Source organism: Schistocerca gregaria, chromosome X, assembly GCF_023897955.1.
Source record: "Schistocerca gregaria isolate iqSchGreg1 chromosome X, iqSchGreg1.2, whole genome shotgun sequence".
Lineage (NCBI taxonomy): Eukaryota > Metazoa > Arthropoda > Insecta > Orthoptera > Acrididae > Schistocerca > Schistocerca gregaria.
The window spans coordinates 484898054-484915013 of NC_064931.1; the positions used below are offsets into that span (position 1 = coordinate 484898054).

Sequence of the window (16960 nt, forward strand, 5' to 3'; positions counted from 1 at the left end):
GGGGTTAGATGGTTATTCAAACAGACTTCATATGCCATTATATCTGAGACCAAATCATTAGAACTGTCAGAGGGAATGAGTTCTGTATGGTCTGACAGTTTATGACCTGTCTTCTTCTTCTTCTTCTTCTTCTTCTTCTTCTGCTGGTGCTGCTGCTGCTGTTGATGCGTGCCATTTGGTTTCTTTGCCAGAGAAGACTTCATAGGAACTTCTGCAGCAGTATTAGTAACAATGCTGCCCTGCTTACTAGAGTTTACCTTTTGAGGTGCTGGAAGCTCTACTATGTTGGCATGTGTGGCCTAGTCTTATGTTCTGGGAGAGCTATGGGCACCGGAATAACAGCACCTTTACAGCACTGAGAAACACAGATAACAGTGCCCACGCTATCAACCTCTGTTTGTGCAGAGGCATTGGCTTTTGGAATAGGCTTTGTTAGAGGTGAAGCAAATGAAGCAGTGAAAGTGGGAGGCTGCATGGCCTTATAGGACTTTTTGACCTCATCATATGTGATATGCTTTGTTGTTGCGGGCTCCTGTATGTTCCTTCCCTTGAGGTAGATGCTGCAGTCTCTGCTACAGAAAGATGATCCCTAAGAAAATGACACACTTTGGAGAAGAGCAAAAAATGCTTTTGTGGGCAGCCTTATCACATTTACCATAAGTGGCTTTTCCCTTACAAGCTACAGAGGTGTGCCCGTAGTGCTGGAATTCAAAACAGTACATTGGGTTTGGACCAGAATGCTGCACATTTAAATGAAGGAAGCCAGTCTTGACACACCCGATAAGTATTGGGTTACTAAAGGTGAGATTGAAGGAATCTGTTTTAACCAGTTCGCCATCTACCCATTTCATTATATTTTACATATGTGACACTTTTGTGAGCCCATTCACCTCTCAGTTCATTTTTGGCAATTTCAACAATATCTGTGCATGACAGAACACCTTCACTGTAGTTCAAGGTGTTGTGTAGCTCCATTTTGATAACATATTCCACAATGCATTTAGCTTTCTGGAGGTTTGCCACTTGTTGGAAACTAGAAGTTTTAACCAACATTATCTCATTTCTCAATTGCTTAACAGAGTTTAAAGTGACCGAGCACCATCTCAACCGTTTTTGAATGTAGAAAGGTGAAACTTTCTCGAAGCTGCCCTCTTTCCTTGTAACTATTGAAACAGAATTCCAACAGCATGTATTCTGTTATTATACATGGAAACACCCTGTGTAAGGAGGACTGGCTGCATGAGCCATCTTTTTAGGTTGGATGTTGTTACCCACCAGCAGTACAAACATTCTTCTGGGAATTGAAAAGGATAAGTTTGAGGGTCCCATCTCAGTCCCATAAGCAGTTATGGAAATAAGGGTACTCCACTCAGAGCAGGCCCTATATTTCTGGTAAGAATTATACAATTGAGGTGTGGCATTTTACCCAGATGTTTCCCACTTACGACCATTCCACCTCTAGTTGAGTATCTCATCGACACGCAGCACACTTTGAGACTGAGGGTTTTATATACGTTTTGACCATACTTACAAACTAGATGGTTAAGCCAAGATCCCCATTCCATGTGACACACAAAATTTCATCATTGTGCCACATGGTGGTTGCTGAAGCAGGCTCAGAGCTTACAGGTACACAGGATTGGTGGTGCTAACCAGGGTTTGCCAAACCCATACATAGCAAGTGAATGCTGATGGGGTGCTCGCAATTTAGGAAACCTTGGGGCCATGTGTGGCTTTATCACAAATAGCATGGGTGCGGAAGGTGATTTAGTACAGCCTTAATATGTGGTACACAAGTCTCTTGCCTTACTTACAAGGCGGGGCCGCCAGTTGTGAAATTCAGATTAGATTTGTACTGTGCATAATAAAATCTCATGGCCAGAGGTATAATATGGCAAAGCACCAAGATGCACTTCTCAGCCGTTGTTGAGAAAATTGACAGTTAGAGGAAACCATTACGGTGAAATACTCTCTACGCTTATTAATTTTCTATAGCATTGTGGCGCATCGGTAAGCGCTCGGGTTCGTAATCTGAAGGTCGCCGGATCGAATCTCATGCCATGCAACTTTTTTTTATTATTTGTTTTTTTGTAATTCAAATGTATACACACACAAGTGTATATATATATATATATAAAATCCAATCCATCGTCCACCATCAATTGTCTTCTCCGATTTTTGCCGATATGGTACAATACGCGTGGTATGCATCAAACATGATGAACGATAGAACAATTTTTCTGAATGTCAATCAGGTGTGTTTCCCAACAGATAATTTAAGAAACAATTGTTCTTGTAAAAACGCATCGTTTATCAGATGTGTTCGATGTCGAGCTGTTTTCTGCTTTCCATGTTTCTATGATAATTATCACTCTGGTTCGTGCAATACTCCAGCTACTTCTGGTCACTAATTGTTAATTATGTGTGAGTGTATACCGAACTTATCAATAAATTGTATCTACTTGAATATTATTTGTGATATTGTGTTTTATTTCAAGTTTTATTTTTCCACGACAAACGACTTTCAACAACTTATTATATGCATAATTGTTGCAACTGATTGCTGGGAATTGAGATTTGATCCGGCGACCTTCTGATGACGAACCCGAGCGCTTACCGCTGCGCCACGACGCAGTAGAAAACTATTAATCGTAGAGAGTATTTCACTGCAACTTTTTCTTTTAACTGTCGATTTTCTCGACAATGGCTGAGAAGTGCATCTTGGTGCTTTGCCACATCACACCTCTGGCCATGAGCTTTTATTATGCGCAGTATGAATCGAATCTGAATTTCACAATTGGCTGCCTCCCCTTGTTAGTAGTTTTTACTCTTCAGTGATTTCATAATTGCTTAAATTTCTTCCTTTCCTATTTCTTGTATCTCTATCATGTAATTGTCTGTAACTCCAGTTTCTAAAAGTACTGCATATTTGCATGCACAAATCAAATTTATACTTGGCGGTTCTGTAACTGGAATGTGCCTGTCCTACCTATTCTAATACAGCTCCTGTTTCCTTTTGCATGGAATTAAACTGCATTTAGCTATCTGAACTGGCTACTTATTACTATATCATTTATGACTGCAAAATTTGTCATGTAAATAGGCAGTCAAGTAAAATAATGAATGAATGAATGGATGTATACATGTGTTATTATCATAGTAAAGTACCTGAATTATTGGGCACAAAATGGCTTGGGTGGAATAAGCAAATAGATTATGTGAACACAAAATTATGTAAGAACTGTCAGTTGCTCCATGTTCCGACATCCTACAATAAGGAGTAAACTGTTGGTAGTAGTTACTATGCATAATCTTAGGCTCACTTAAAGTGTGAAATTACATTTAGTGTTAGCTGCAGTCATACCCTGGCATTCTATCATGAAGAATCATCACATACACTAGAATCATCAGACAGATGAAGTATATTACACATACATGCCAAAATTAGATCACTGTTGGGTGAGATAAAAGTCAAGTGTGTACAAAATAGTTTATTAATGCAGTGAGATGTATGGTTTATATCATATGAACAATTTCTCTCCTACCTCAACATAAAGTCCTCACCACCTCACTCTAGTCTGATTAATCTATCTACTAATTTATGCTGGTAAGAGTCTAATATACACTGCACAACACAATCAAAGGATCACTTTTTTTGAAACCCCACGACTGTCTCCCATTTTGACACCAAAGTTTGAAATTTGGCTCAAAGGTGCTTACAATCTTCCTCTGTAGTGGTGCAAAAGAAAGGCACTCTGCAACATCATCCTCAGGCTCAGCAATGCTCCATACACCAGGATGTCGACATATGCGAAATAAAAGGCCAGAGCTCTGAAGTTCACGTGAGGTGAAGGTGAGTTAATGATGTCACATTGGCACCCTAAAATTCTGCCTAATGCCACCATGAACGTGTTGCACAGCGGAAAAGTCATCACACCCTCTCTTGCCGACATTTCACTCCTTCCTTTGGTGCCTATGTGATGGAGCTCAGGACTGCAACATCCAGTGTTGAAATCATGCAATTTTTATGGGTGGTAGGGGAAAACATTTCAGACATACCAATGCTCAGAATCCCCATGAAAATGCCTCAGGAAATGACATAAAGGACATCAGTGAAACCACCCCTTCCCTAGGGGGCATTCATTCCCACACATTTCGTGATCGAAAATGACAGTTTGCAGTGTAGTTTTTGACAACTTTGGACACTGCTGAGACCCCAGATGATTCAACCTTTTATTAGGAATGTTGTGGGGCTGGTTTCCCATTGGATGTGATCTGACCCTATTGGAGTGTAGTGCAGCTGAGGGTGTTGCTGAACCGAGTGCTCTTAGAAAGACCTTTTGTCATTTTATTTACACACCCTGTGATCACACCACTGGAGGGCACAAAACTGGAGGGCTGAAAAAACATAAACACCCTTTACTGGTTTGGATCACACACTGATTTAATCATATGGTTCTGAATGGTCCCTGGCTATTCCACCCTGTATACCCAAGCAAAAATTGTAGTCCCACTCCAAAGGGGTCAGATCGCATTAAATGGATTTACAGCACCACAGTGTCCTTAGAAAGGGATTGAATCAATTGGGGGGCATCAGCAGTGTTGAAAGTTGTCAAGAATATCAACCGCATGTTGAAATGTCATTTTTGACCACGAAATGTATAAGAATCAATGCCTCAAGGAAAGGAGTGATTTCAGTGATGCCATTTATTCCACTTTCTGTGGCCTTTTCATGAGAGTTCTGAGTGGCAGTGTGTCTTAAGTGTTTTCCTCAACCACCCATGAGAAAACTGTGTGATTTCAAAGGTGATTCTGACTTGCATCACAGAGGCGTTGAAAAATGGGGTGAAGTGTGTGTAAGAGGCGGTGTGATGATATTCCTATAGTGTGATGTTCGTAGTGGGTTTGGGTAGAACAGTGGTGAAATTTGGAGCCAATGTGACATCATTAATCCACCTTACACTTCACATGAACTTCTGAGCTCTTGCCCCCTTTTTGTATGTGTCAATACCTTGCTGTTTGAAGCATCGCTGATACTGAGGGTGACATCGGAGCTGCCACTCATTTGTATCATTACAGAGGAGGATTGTAGGCACATTTGAGCCAAATTTCAAACTTCTGCTTCGCAGTGGGAGAGAATTATGAGATTTTGAAAAAGTAATCCTTTAATTCTGTTGTACAGTGTAGTATATGAACTTGTCTTTATCAGAAATTGATGCATTGATAGCGAGTTAAACATGGCAGTGGAAAGTGAACCTGTGTTGGGACACATTGTCCAGTGCCATGAACTGTGGAAGGACCTAAAAAGTCTACAGATACAATTATTCTAATTCCAAAATTTCTAGCAAATTAGTCATGAATATCTGACTTTTCACCTGACACTTTACTCTAAAAAATTCTGAAAAATCACAAATGTTCAAATAATTTAGACAATTTAATGTTAAGAGAAGATAAGTACATTGTCACTTCCCTCATATGTTGTTCTGAGCCTGAGACATGGACAATGAAGTACGTAATTGTTTGGTACATAGTTTCTTTTAATTTTTTAATAACTTTTGATGCAAATGTGAAACTGCATTTTATGGTGTATGGTTCATGATTTAAATGTTATGGATTTCTTTAATCATACTCTTTAATTTAAAAGATCCGTAAGTGTGCCTGTAAAAGCATTTCATCACATACTGTGAAATGGATTACTTGAGAGATTTTCATTTATTGCAAATTTGTACTAAGTTGGAAATATTCTTGTTGCTAAAATATTTGCATAAACATGTGAGCAGTTGTTGATTGGTTTTAATTGTGAACTTTGTCGTGCAAATGTTGCTATTGGACTTTTGAGATAATTATTTATCTCTTTTATTTTGCAGATTGAATCCATAGAATGCTGTGGCAAAGATCTTTACTTGGGCACGACTGATAGGTAAGCAATAGATTTTCCACATTTCAAACCTAGATTCTTCTTGGAACCTCTGTGCCAGTGTGAACAATCCATTACTATTCCTCAGGCATTTGCATTTAATGTATTTTAATAATGAAACACATTATGTGATATGTATATTATGTATGAAATTTTCAGTTGCACAGGACTCATTCTACCTGTTAATGCAGTGAAGTGGTGGTGAGAAATATTTGTGGTTGTGATAGGCAGAATACAGTACTGATTGAATGTCAGTCTCTGTTTTCCCTACCACTCTCTCCTCAGTGATCCAAAAAGTACAGAATTCTGGTCTGTGATATTGTGGTTTTTAGATGATTTCTTACATTGGCTTCAAAAAGATGCTGCCATATCTTCATTTCTCCAATATTTGTATATTTCAAAATAATCGCATAAAGGAAATTTAAAAACTGCCAGAGTTAAACTGAGTGTTTTTGTGTCTTACAGTAATAAAATTAGTGTGGAAGATCACAGTTGACTGAATTGCTCATGTATTATGGGTAAGTCTCCTCTCCTCCATTGTGTTTACCATGTGCTTATTCTCAAACAATCCCAATAACTTATTTTGTTAGTTTAAACTACTAGAACAACTTTTTTGTGAACTTCATACAACGTCAGCCATGATAATTGATTGTTTAGCCTACATTTAAGAAAATGCAACATAATTTGAGCAAATAGGAGGAAGGTAGCATATAATTTAATTAAAGCCTTATGATAAAACATTTAGCAGTTACATTAATAAAACACCTTGGCATAACACAGCCATGAAAAGGTCAGTCACCATCTTGAAACTTAACAGATTGAAAGGCAGCTGTCAGCCAACAGTGATCATCCAGATGTATGAAACTGACAGCTTACAATGCACTATCTTCCAATATTGTTAATTTCTGATTTGCATCAAGTCATATAGACTGTAGTAGCTCAAAGAAGACTTGTATTCTGTGAAAAGCCATTTTTGAAATTCTGAGAACCTGCCTTCACTGAATATTCTAATAGTTTATTTCAACATGAACACACATTGTACATGGATCAAAATGACAATGAGAGGAATTAAGACACACACAAGTATACAAGCTTTAGAGGAGAGAGAGGTGTTCACCACTCTGTTACACTTGATAAGCTACATTTGTTCGTTAGATCGTACCAAATGGAAAGCATCCCAGTTAAAGTCCCCATATCAGCTTCAGAGTTTACTGCTCCCTGCGCTGGCTCCACCAACTGTGCATCACTTGCCTAGCACATGTACCTGCCACCCCTCCACCCTGGATTCCTAACCAGGAAACTGGCTGTGTCCAAAAAAAAAAAGGGGGGGGGGCATTTTAAAAAAGCAAGAGGGACATTACTAGGAGAAGGAAGGCAAAAGATGATTAAATATGCAAATGACAGAGCCATGTTCACAGAATCAGAGGAATAACTGCACTGTGTGATTGAGAGGACATTAAAAATGAGAAAAGACACTGGAATAAATTTAAGTACAGGAAAAACCAAAATGATGAAAATCAGCAAATATGAAGGTACCATCAAAGTATCATTCAAAGGAAAATCCTTGGAACAAGTGAAACTTTGGAGTATTTAGGAAAATTGGTGATGGAAAGTGTAAGCTGTGTGGTGGAAATGAACAGACTATCTATGGGCAGAAAGCTTTTGAAAAAGATGAAAGCTTTCTTGACAGCAAAAAAGATTGCCATTGAACTGTGAGACAGATTTGCAGAGTATTTTATTTGGAATGTGGTCAATCACAAACAACTGAAAAGAAGAAAAATGCTTAGGTAACTCTGAACTGCATTTCTGGAGAAAAATAGATACAGTGAAATAAGACAAGATAGGACGAGGAATGAAATACGTGAAAAGGGGGAAAGGTAAGACAACGAGTGGAAATGATATGAAAGTGAAAATACGTTGCCTCAGACATACAGTGTGAACAAATTGCCTGCAGTGAAGAGTCATCAAAGGTAAGAGGAGAGGAAGGAGGAGGCTGGACATAATCAAAAAGGAGTGGAACAGAGGACTGGAGAAGCAGAAGCTCATAGGAATGACTTTGTTAATGCTTATTCAAATAAAAATTCTTCCAATGCTGTTCGTGTGTCATATCAAATTAACAATTTCCAAATGGGGCAAAGGGCTTTAGACACTCCACTGTGAGCTTTAACTCGAAAGCGTATTTTTAACAGTAACAGAACACTATGTCTCTTAGAAAGTGTTCCTGATTATGGAATGAAACTTCATTCAACAGCAGAATGTGTGCTGATTTTAAAATTTGTGGCTGATTAAAACTGTGTGTCAGACTGGGCTGGAACTGGAGACAGGTGCTCTACCAAATGAGCTATCAAGGAATGATCCACAACCCACCTCACAGCACTACTTCTACCAGTACCTTGTCTCCTACCACCCAAACTTCTCAGATGCAGGATAATTACTATGAGGTTTGGAAGGTAGGAGACGAGGTACTGGTGGAAGTAGCACTGTGAGGGAGGCTCGTGAGTTGTGCTTATCTGTGAAAGGCAGTGGTCTCAGGTTTGAGACCTGGTCTGTCACCTAGTTTTAATCTTCCAAGAAGTTTCAAGTGTTCTGGATCGCAAGAAGGATAGACAGATGTGTGTCTCATGACCAATGTATGAGCACAGGAAGTTGGAGTTTCTGTACCTCACACACAGTGGCAAATGTAGGTTGTGTGACTTGTGGTGCTCTTTTTACTTTATTCATTTTTCTTTTTTTTCAAAATCCTGGCCACCAAAATCTCAAATAAGAGTTGGGAGAATGGGAGAATGTATGACATTGTTAGTTGACTGATGTCATCCAGGCTGATGGACCTGTTGTAACATGCAGCATTTGTAATGTCTCTGCTACAGTTAATAATAAGTGTCAAAGGCCTTTAGACAGCACATGGCATGCACTAAGGGTGCCAAGAGTAAGAAACCACAATGTGGCAATGTGTGACAGTAGTTGATTGGTGAGACACAGGCATCTTAATGTTCAATAAACAGAAATAATTCTTTTATGACACAGTGGTGGCATTCCTACTATGTGGTATTTCCCTTCCAAGCTCAGCAATCTCATTATGAAATTGTATCTGGGGAGGTATGTCAGAAAGTCTGTTTCCTGTGAGATTACTTTAAGAAAATTGTATCTTCAACCTGTATATGTAAAAAAAGTGTCACAAATCATCTGATGATCCAGTGTATTTTATTCTAGTTGAAACCACGTGCAAGATACGTAATGAATATTTTAGTGGGACCCCTGAATGGAGAAAAAGTCCAACCCATGTGTCTATGTGTCTGTTAACTTGCTTTCATATAAAAACAGACAATACTACCTTATGAATGAATGGTTTGTGTTGTGGCCTGATGGAATAAAATATGATTGAGTATGATTAGTGCTTACATATCATCCTTCTTACCAATTGCTTGCGTTTTCAGTCTAAAGTCTGTGTTCTGTAAGTTAAAACACCTGACCTAATTGTCAAGTTTGCAAGATGTTAAAAGAAGATGACTCATTTGTGAACAAATTTGTATCTTTCATTGAGAAAATCATTATAAAAGAATCTGCCAGAATACAAAAGTACATATGAATTAAAACACTTCCCTTAGCATCTTCCTATATCACATAAGCTTGGGGAAACTTAATTGGAATCAGTATTGTAGATCTGTAATATTTTTCAGGCTATATGCAGATTTTTAGATGCTTTGTCAGATGATTCTTCAGCTGTAAGATAGTTGATAGAACTAGTGGGAGTACAAGAAGTGCAGGATGATTATTGTCATACACTGACACTCCTTCGTGACTTCAGCCATGAGAACAATGGAGGAGCATTTTGAAGAAGAATCCCAGTGAATCCCAGTGACAGTAATGAAGGATGTGCGTGAAGGTGTTGATAAACAGCAAATCTTACGCAAAAATTGTGAAGGGGAAGATGTAGCAATTAACAAGAATAGTGCTTGCTGTTTAAAAACAAAATCCACATATATTGTGTCTGTTGATGTAAGACATACCTTTTCTATTTACGAATATTTTCTGAGGTATTGCAGATGCAATCTTACTCAAAAAATTGTTAAAACATCCAATTTTGTTTGTTTCAACAGTTTTTTGAGTGACTGATCGAAGTAAGTCAGTGTGTTCATTGGTGTGTTTCAACAGATCTTTCAGTGCTTGAGTGAACTGTTTCAGGAGTTTTGTCATTCAGTTACTTGGAAAGCGGTAGCTGAGAAGAGAGTAAGACAGGGCTGTAGCTTATCCCCAATGTTATCCAATTTGTGTATTGAGTAAGCTGTAAAGGAAACTAAGGAATTTGAAAAGGGCTTTAAAGCTCAGGAAGAAAAAATAAAAACATAGAGGTATGTTAATGACATGGTAATTCTGTCAGAGATGGCAAAGGACTTGGAAGAACAGTTGAACAGAATGGATAGTGTCTTGAAAAATATGATAAGCTGCATATTAATTACAGTAACTTAAGAGTAATGGAATGTAGTCAAATTAGATCAGGTGATGCTTAGGCAATTAGATTAGGAAATGAGATACTAAAAGTAGACGAGTTTTGTTATTTTGGCAGCAAATAAGTGACCAAAGCCAAAGTACAGAGAATATGAAATGCAGACTGGCAATAGCAAGAAATGTTTCTAAAAAAGAGAGATTTATTTATGTTCAATTTAAATTTGAGTGATTCTTTCCTGAAGATATTTGCCTGGAATGTTTCATTGTACATAAGTGACATATGGATGATAAACAGTTCCAACAGTAAGAGCTCTTGAAATGTGGTGCTACAGAAGAATGCTGAAGTTTAAATATGTTGTTGTTGTTGTTGTTGTTGTCTTCAATCCAGAGACTGTTTTGATGCAGCTCTCCATGCTACTCTATCCTCTGCAAGCTTCTTCATCTCCGAGTACCTACTGCAACCTACTTCCTTTTGAACCTGCATAGTGTATTCATCTCTTGGTCTCCCTCTACAATTTTTACCTTCCACGCTGCCCTCCAATACTAAATTGGTGATCCCTTGATGCCTCAGAACATGTCTCACCAACCGATCCCTTCTTCTAGTCAAGTTGTGCCACAAACTTCTCTTCTCCCCAATCTTATTCAATACCTCCTCATTAGTTATGTGATCTATCTTCTAATTTTCAGCATTCTTCTGTGGCACCACATTTTGAAAGCTTCTATTATCTTCTTGCCCAAACTATTTATCGTCCATGTTTCACTTCCATACATGGCTACGCTCCATACAAATACTTTCAAAAACATCATCCTGACACTTAAATCTATACTCAATGTTAACAAATTTCTCTTCTTCAGAAACACTTTCCTTGCCATTGCCAGTCTACATTTTATATCCTCCCTACTTCGACCATCATCAGATATTTTGCTCCCCAAATAGCAAAATTCCTTTACTACTTTGTGTCTGATTTCCTACTCTAATTCCCTCAGCATCACCCGACTTAATTTGACTACATTCCATTATCGTAGTTTTGCTTTTGTTGATGTTAATCTTATATCCTCCTCCTCCTCCTCATAACAGTATCATAAGTGCATTGAAAAAAAGTCACGATGATGTCCAGAATTCATTCCCAGTAGATTAGTGCTCACATGATTTCACAATGCCACTGAAATTAGTATTGCTTTTCTGATTCTTCCCAGTTGCCATAAAATATTAAATGTTGTCCCATTTCATACGAAACTAATATAAATCAACAATTATTAAAGTTTACACCTAATGTCCTTCCTTCAATCTGTGATTATGCACATCATACTCTTCTGCAACTTATTCTGCAGCTTCCCTCAGACCAGTACCAAAGTGCCAAATCAATAGGTGTCCAACCACTCCTATGCTCAGATGATGAGGCATTGCTGCGCAACCTGTGGGCTTAAGAACTGTATAAATATTTGTAATCTCACAAGTTGTGTGTGTGTGAAAACATTTTACAGCTGTTTACCCTAATGAATTCCATCAATATAAATTATTTGACTAATTATTCTAATAAGCTTTGATTCTTGCTTTGTTTTCATTGTTATGTTGAGTGACTGTAATCGAAACTTTCCAATTTAACTCCTTTTGCAGTTGCATCATAAGTTATGTTTTGGAAGAAAAATACCAGGAAAATGGTAACATTGTGTACAACTGCAGGAAGGTGAAACATAGGAATCTTGAACAGGTTTGTATCAGCAACATTTTTAACACTTTCTGTTGATTAATTACTATTTATTTGCAAGCTTTACTATCAGTAGAGGGGTATTAATGTACTGTGATAAACTTTCCAAAGCTTTCAGCTGTTTTGTGGCACAAAATATGGACAGTATTGTAGTATCAGTTCTTAGGCTCATACTGTGACAGGTGCTTGAGAAATATACGGACTACTTAAGCTTTGTGTGTGTGTGTGTGTGTGTGTGTGTGTGTGTGTGAGAGAGAGAGAGAGAGAGAGAGAGAGAGAGAGAGAGAGAGAGAGAGAGAGGGGTTACCACAGCTGGAAAGAGGAACTCAAAGCATCCATTAGTTTGTAGCAGTCAGGTAATGAATTTGCAGTCATACAAGTGTAGCAAGAAATATGTTCAGTTTAAATGAGTAGAGACAGGTGGAAAGTAAAATGTTTTCTGTTCAAGAGAAGGCACAGTATTCATCTTGGGACTAGCCAGAATGAAATTCACACATAATGTTTTTGGAATGATCATTATCTCATCATTCAGAACAGTTTTCTACACTGGAAACAGCAATTTCTGGGGGTGTTCAACCACAATGGTGATAACACATAAACCAGTGTAGTACCCATGATGATACTGTTGTGGAAAAGTAGGTTGTATATGAATATGTAAAACTCTATGCTGCTCTAAACCCTAACGCTGTGGATATGTAATTTACAGAAGAGTGGCTTGGGGAAGGGGGGGGGGGGGGGGGGGGAGGGAGGAAATGGAGATGTCAGTGCAAACAACATGAGGTGGACTGAAACTGGTAAATTTGATTAGTCCGTGGCCATATAATTTTGATTTTTATCTGTAAATGATGTCAGTGTACCACACATCAAGATATCTTTGTACTGAAATAATAGGAATATCCTCTGGACAAACACACTGTCTGTTAGTACAACAGAACGTGTACTGTTTGTTTGATGATCTGACAATGTAATGACTGAAATGTACAGACTATATAAAACTACGAACCTGGAGATGGCAGCTCATCGTGCAAATCTGAGTATAACGGAGGACAGATGTGCATACTTTTGAAGACATGAATCACCGATGCTGCAATTGTCTGTACTCACCTACATGAGTCAGATAGTGTTTAGCAAAAGGCAATGCAGTTCCTGAAAGGAACTCTGTTGAAACTATTAAAATAGACCGTGTTGTCACTTTGTGTCGTTCCAATCGCATCTCCCAGCTATGGCAACATGTAAGCAAACTGGACAAAATATTAATCTCTCTCTCTCTCTCTCTCTCTCTCTCTCTCTCTCACACACACACACACACACACACACACACACACACACACACACACCACTTTGAAAGGGTCATGTTGGAGCACTGTAGGTGTTCTAGAACTCTTACCAGCTGTGCATGTGATGCTCCACCCTGATGTGTAACATCCAGGGAAGTGGTTTATATGTGCCAGTCACTTGTATGGAATCAGTGCAGTAGGATGTGGAGCCATCACAAAATGAAGCTGTTATGTTTCAGACATGTCTATACCACCCTACAAATGAAGTCACCTGATTTGTTAATGTATCAAAGTGAACTGTCCAGTGTGTATGAGGTGTGGTGTACCAACTGGAGCAATTTAATGTGGTATAAGACTAGGTGCTTTAAAAAGTTCCTAATCATCTGAGAGTGGATAAGAGTGTTACACTTTGTCAGGGACAGTTGGTTTCAAAGCTTATAGGAATTTTTGCTTTAAGTTGATGCATGTCCATCTTAGCTAGTGTCCAAGCTAACTTTGCGAAGGAAACTGCATGCACTGGGCGTTCGGAGTCAGGTGTCTTGCAAAAGGCCATTGATCACTGCGGTACATTAAGCTGCATACCTTCAGTGCACAATACAACACAGAAACTGGGTGGTTACTGACTGGGAGTCAGTAGTGTGAAGTGAAGAGTTAAAATTTTGACCCATTGCAAATGATACAGGGTGTAAAGTGCATCAGCGGCCCAATAGGTGTGGAAGGAGCAGTTCAGATCGGAGTCAGTTCCGTAATGTTTCTTGGGACCACCCATCCATGTTACCTTAAATATGAACCTGGCTGTTTATTTTAAATTCCTTGGCAGCCAAGTGTTATCCATTCTTGCACCCAAAGAAAAAGGTAATTATTACTTTCCTGAAACTGGCATGTCTGCTGTTTTGACTACATTACAGAAGTTTTGCTGGGAAGCTGTAAGAGCCGTCCATACAGTCCCAATCTCTCATGATGTAATTTCCACATTTTTTGAGCCCTGAAGAAAGACATTTGGAGACGTAAGTTTGCTTCAGGTGAGGAAGTGTGTCTCTTCATACAACTAGGGTTCTTTATGCAACTACAAACATTTTTCCACAAGGCATTAACAGTTGTCTCACAGTGGGCTAAATGTTTTAATGGTTATGGTGATTGCTTTCAGAGTAATAAACAATTTACTTACTTTTTCCATCTACCTCATTTTTATTTGACTGCCTCTTATACATAAATACAAATATTAAAAAGAAATGGTAAAATACCCATGACGGAATATGATATACAATTTACAGAACAGTAGTTAACAGTTGTAGGGCGTCAGGTGAAAGATGAAAATGTCAAAAACGTAATTTTTTAGGAAAGTCTAATAAGCCTTTATTTTTATTGTTATATTACAAATTTATTTGAAAAGACTCAAATAGTTTACTAACAGGATTCAGTATATCTTTATAATACACATATATGAATGAGGACAGCTCTAGGTACTTTCAGTGCGGATGCACCCTGCAGAACTTCGTGAATGCTATGAGCAGTGGGGCTAATGGGAGGGGCACTACTTGCACATTATGGATTGAATATTTGTGTCAGCCGTGAAGTGTGTCAGTATGGCTGAGGCAATTGAGACAGCCATTCTAGAGAAGCAGAACACTTAGGTTCAACTCCAAGTCGGGCATAAATTTTCAACCTTTACTGCCCATTTATATCAGTGCCCGTAGGCAGCTGAAGACCTGTTTCTCATAAAATTGTATCTTTATGGCTACCGTATCACCAGTAGTGTCTGTTCTGTTGGACATGTCGGGCAGAGCAAACACCACATTTCAATATATAACTTGAAGTAACTTGCAACTAAAGAGCACTGTTCTCCCCTCAGTCAAATATATAATTCTCAACAATACATGGGTACTTAAGTCACTTATGCAATATCTAAAAATTGTGTGGTATTTACAGTATTGATATAATTAATATTTTGTGTTACGTGGATGAAGAAAAATTCACAGAGAATTATTTATGCATGAAAGTGTGCTCAACAGAAAATGTGCATATTTGACATAAATTGTTTCATAGAATGCAAAGTCTTTCAGTGTTAAAGTTTGTAAAATACGAATTATTAACAATTGGTTCTCAAATAATTTTCTATTAAACAATGTCCGCCCCTAGTAGCTGAGTGGTCTGCACAACGGAATGTCACATCTAACGGCCCGGGTTCAATTCTTGGCTGAGTTGGAGATTTTTTCCCGTTCAGGGACTAGGTTTTGTATTGTCCTTATCGTCATTTCATCCCCATCAACACGCAAGTTACTGAAGTGGTGTCAACTCGAAAGACTTGCAACAGGTGACCAGTATACCCAACAGGAGGCCCTAGCCACACAGCATTTCCGTTTCAATTTATTAAACAATGTAATTATTTTGATTACCAATAATTACAAATGTTTCTGCACAAGAATTACAGTTTTTGGTTGTGGAAGTTACTTTGTACTTTATGTTATACATTACTAAACAGTCTTGATATTTCTATGCTGATGTGCTGGAACCTTTAAAATGATAATTTTATATGAAAATAATTGCATTACAAAATGGAGTTAATATTCCATTACATTTGACAGTTTGTTTTAGCTAAATGTAAACTTGTAGACACATTATTAAAAATTATTAAAATTTGTGATTGTGTTGATGACTGTGTGTTTAGAATCAGTCAATATATAATCTACAGTTCTTCCATACAACATTACATAATGAATAATACATTTTAAATTTGGCATACAGTAGTAAAATACTCAAAATCAAGAAATACATTAAAAGCTGTGCATCACACAGTCCAGTATCATATTCAAGGCTGTTACGTTATACAGCATCCATCGCCTTTCACCATTCATGGTGAGGTTAAAGCAAAACTAGATAGATTGTAAAGTATGAGAGTAATATCCTTATTTATTACTTGTCATTAGCCAACATTTGTTCAAATAGACAGTTTTGACATTACATTTGATAGTGAATCTAAAATTGGGAAACTATGTACATTCAGATTACATTACATGAGGATAAAGAGTTATTCTCTACATTATAATTCCTTAACATCATAGTTACTCTCACTCTCTACTACATTCCAATTCCTTTACATCATAGATACACTTATCAGTTAACAATTTGTGCAGCTGCTTCTTGAAGGCATCACCTTGTAGGTCTTTCAGTGATGGTGGTAACTTGTTATATAATTTTAATCCTGTTTGCTTAAAGCTACTTTGGACCTTAGACAGCCTAGTAAAGTCTACATCAAGATTGTTTTTATATCTGGTATCATGTGAATGAACATCTGTTCTGGAAGGTAAGGTATGTATTTGTTTTTTTATGGAAAGAAGACACGTTTTTATATACAGAGAAGGTAATGTTAAGATGTTAAGTTCCTGAAAGTGCTTTCGACATGTTTCTTGGCTTTTTGTTGTCTAGCCAATGAGCAACACCCATGGTAGTATCTTAAGAAGCCAAATGGATCACTTTGAATTTGTGACCACTTCAAGTCTTCCATTAATACTGAAGCTCATGTAGGTATTTATCTAATTCCTTGGACAGAGTATTTGTTGACAAAATTAGCTGGGAGCCCTTCTTTCTCCAAGACAGACCTCACTTATGCC

At 37.9% G+C, this 16960-nt stretch overlaps 1 protein-coding gene across 1 annotated transcript in view; it reads left to right on the plus strand.

Annotated features, from left to right (window-relative positions):
- The window catches only part of LOC126297561 (transforming growth factor-beta receptor-associated protein 1-like), a 151085-nt gene that overhangs the window by 15862 nt on the left and 118263 nt on the right, over window positions 1-16960 (plus strand). The window contains exons 2-3 of the mRNA XM_049988493.1: window positions 5868-5920; window positions 11982-12075. Of these exons, the coding sequence (XP_049844450.1) occupies window positions 5868-5920; window positions 11982-12075 (147 nt within the window). The remainder of the gene's footprint in view (window positions 1-5867; window positions 5921-11981; window positions 12076-16960) is intronic.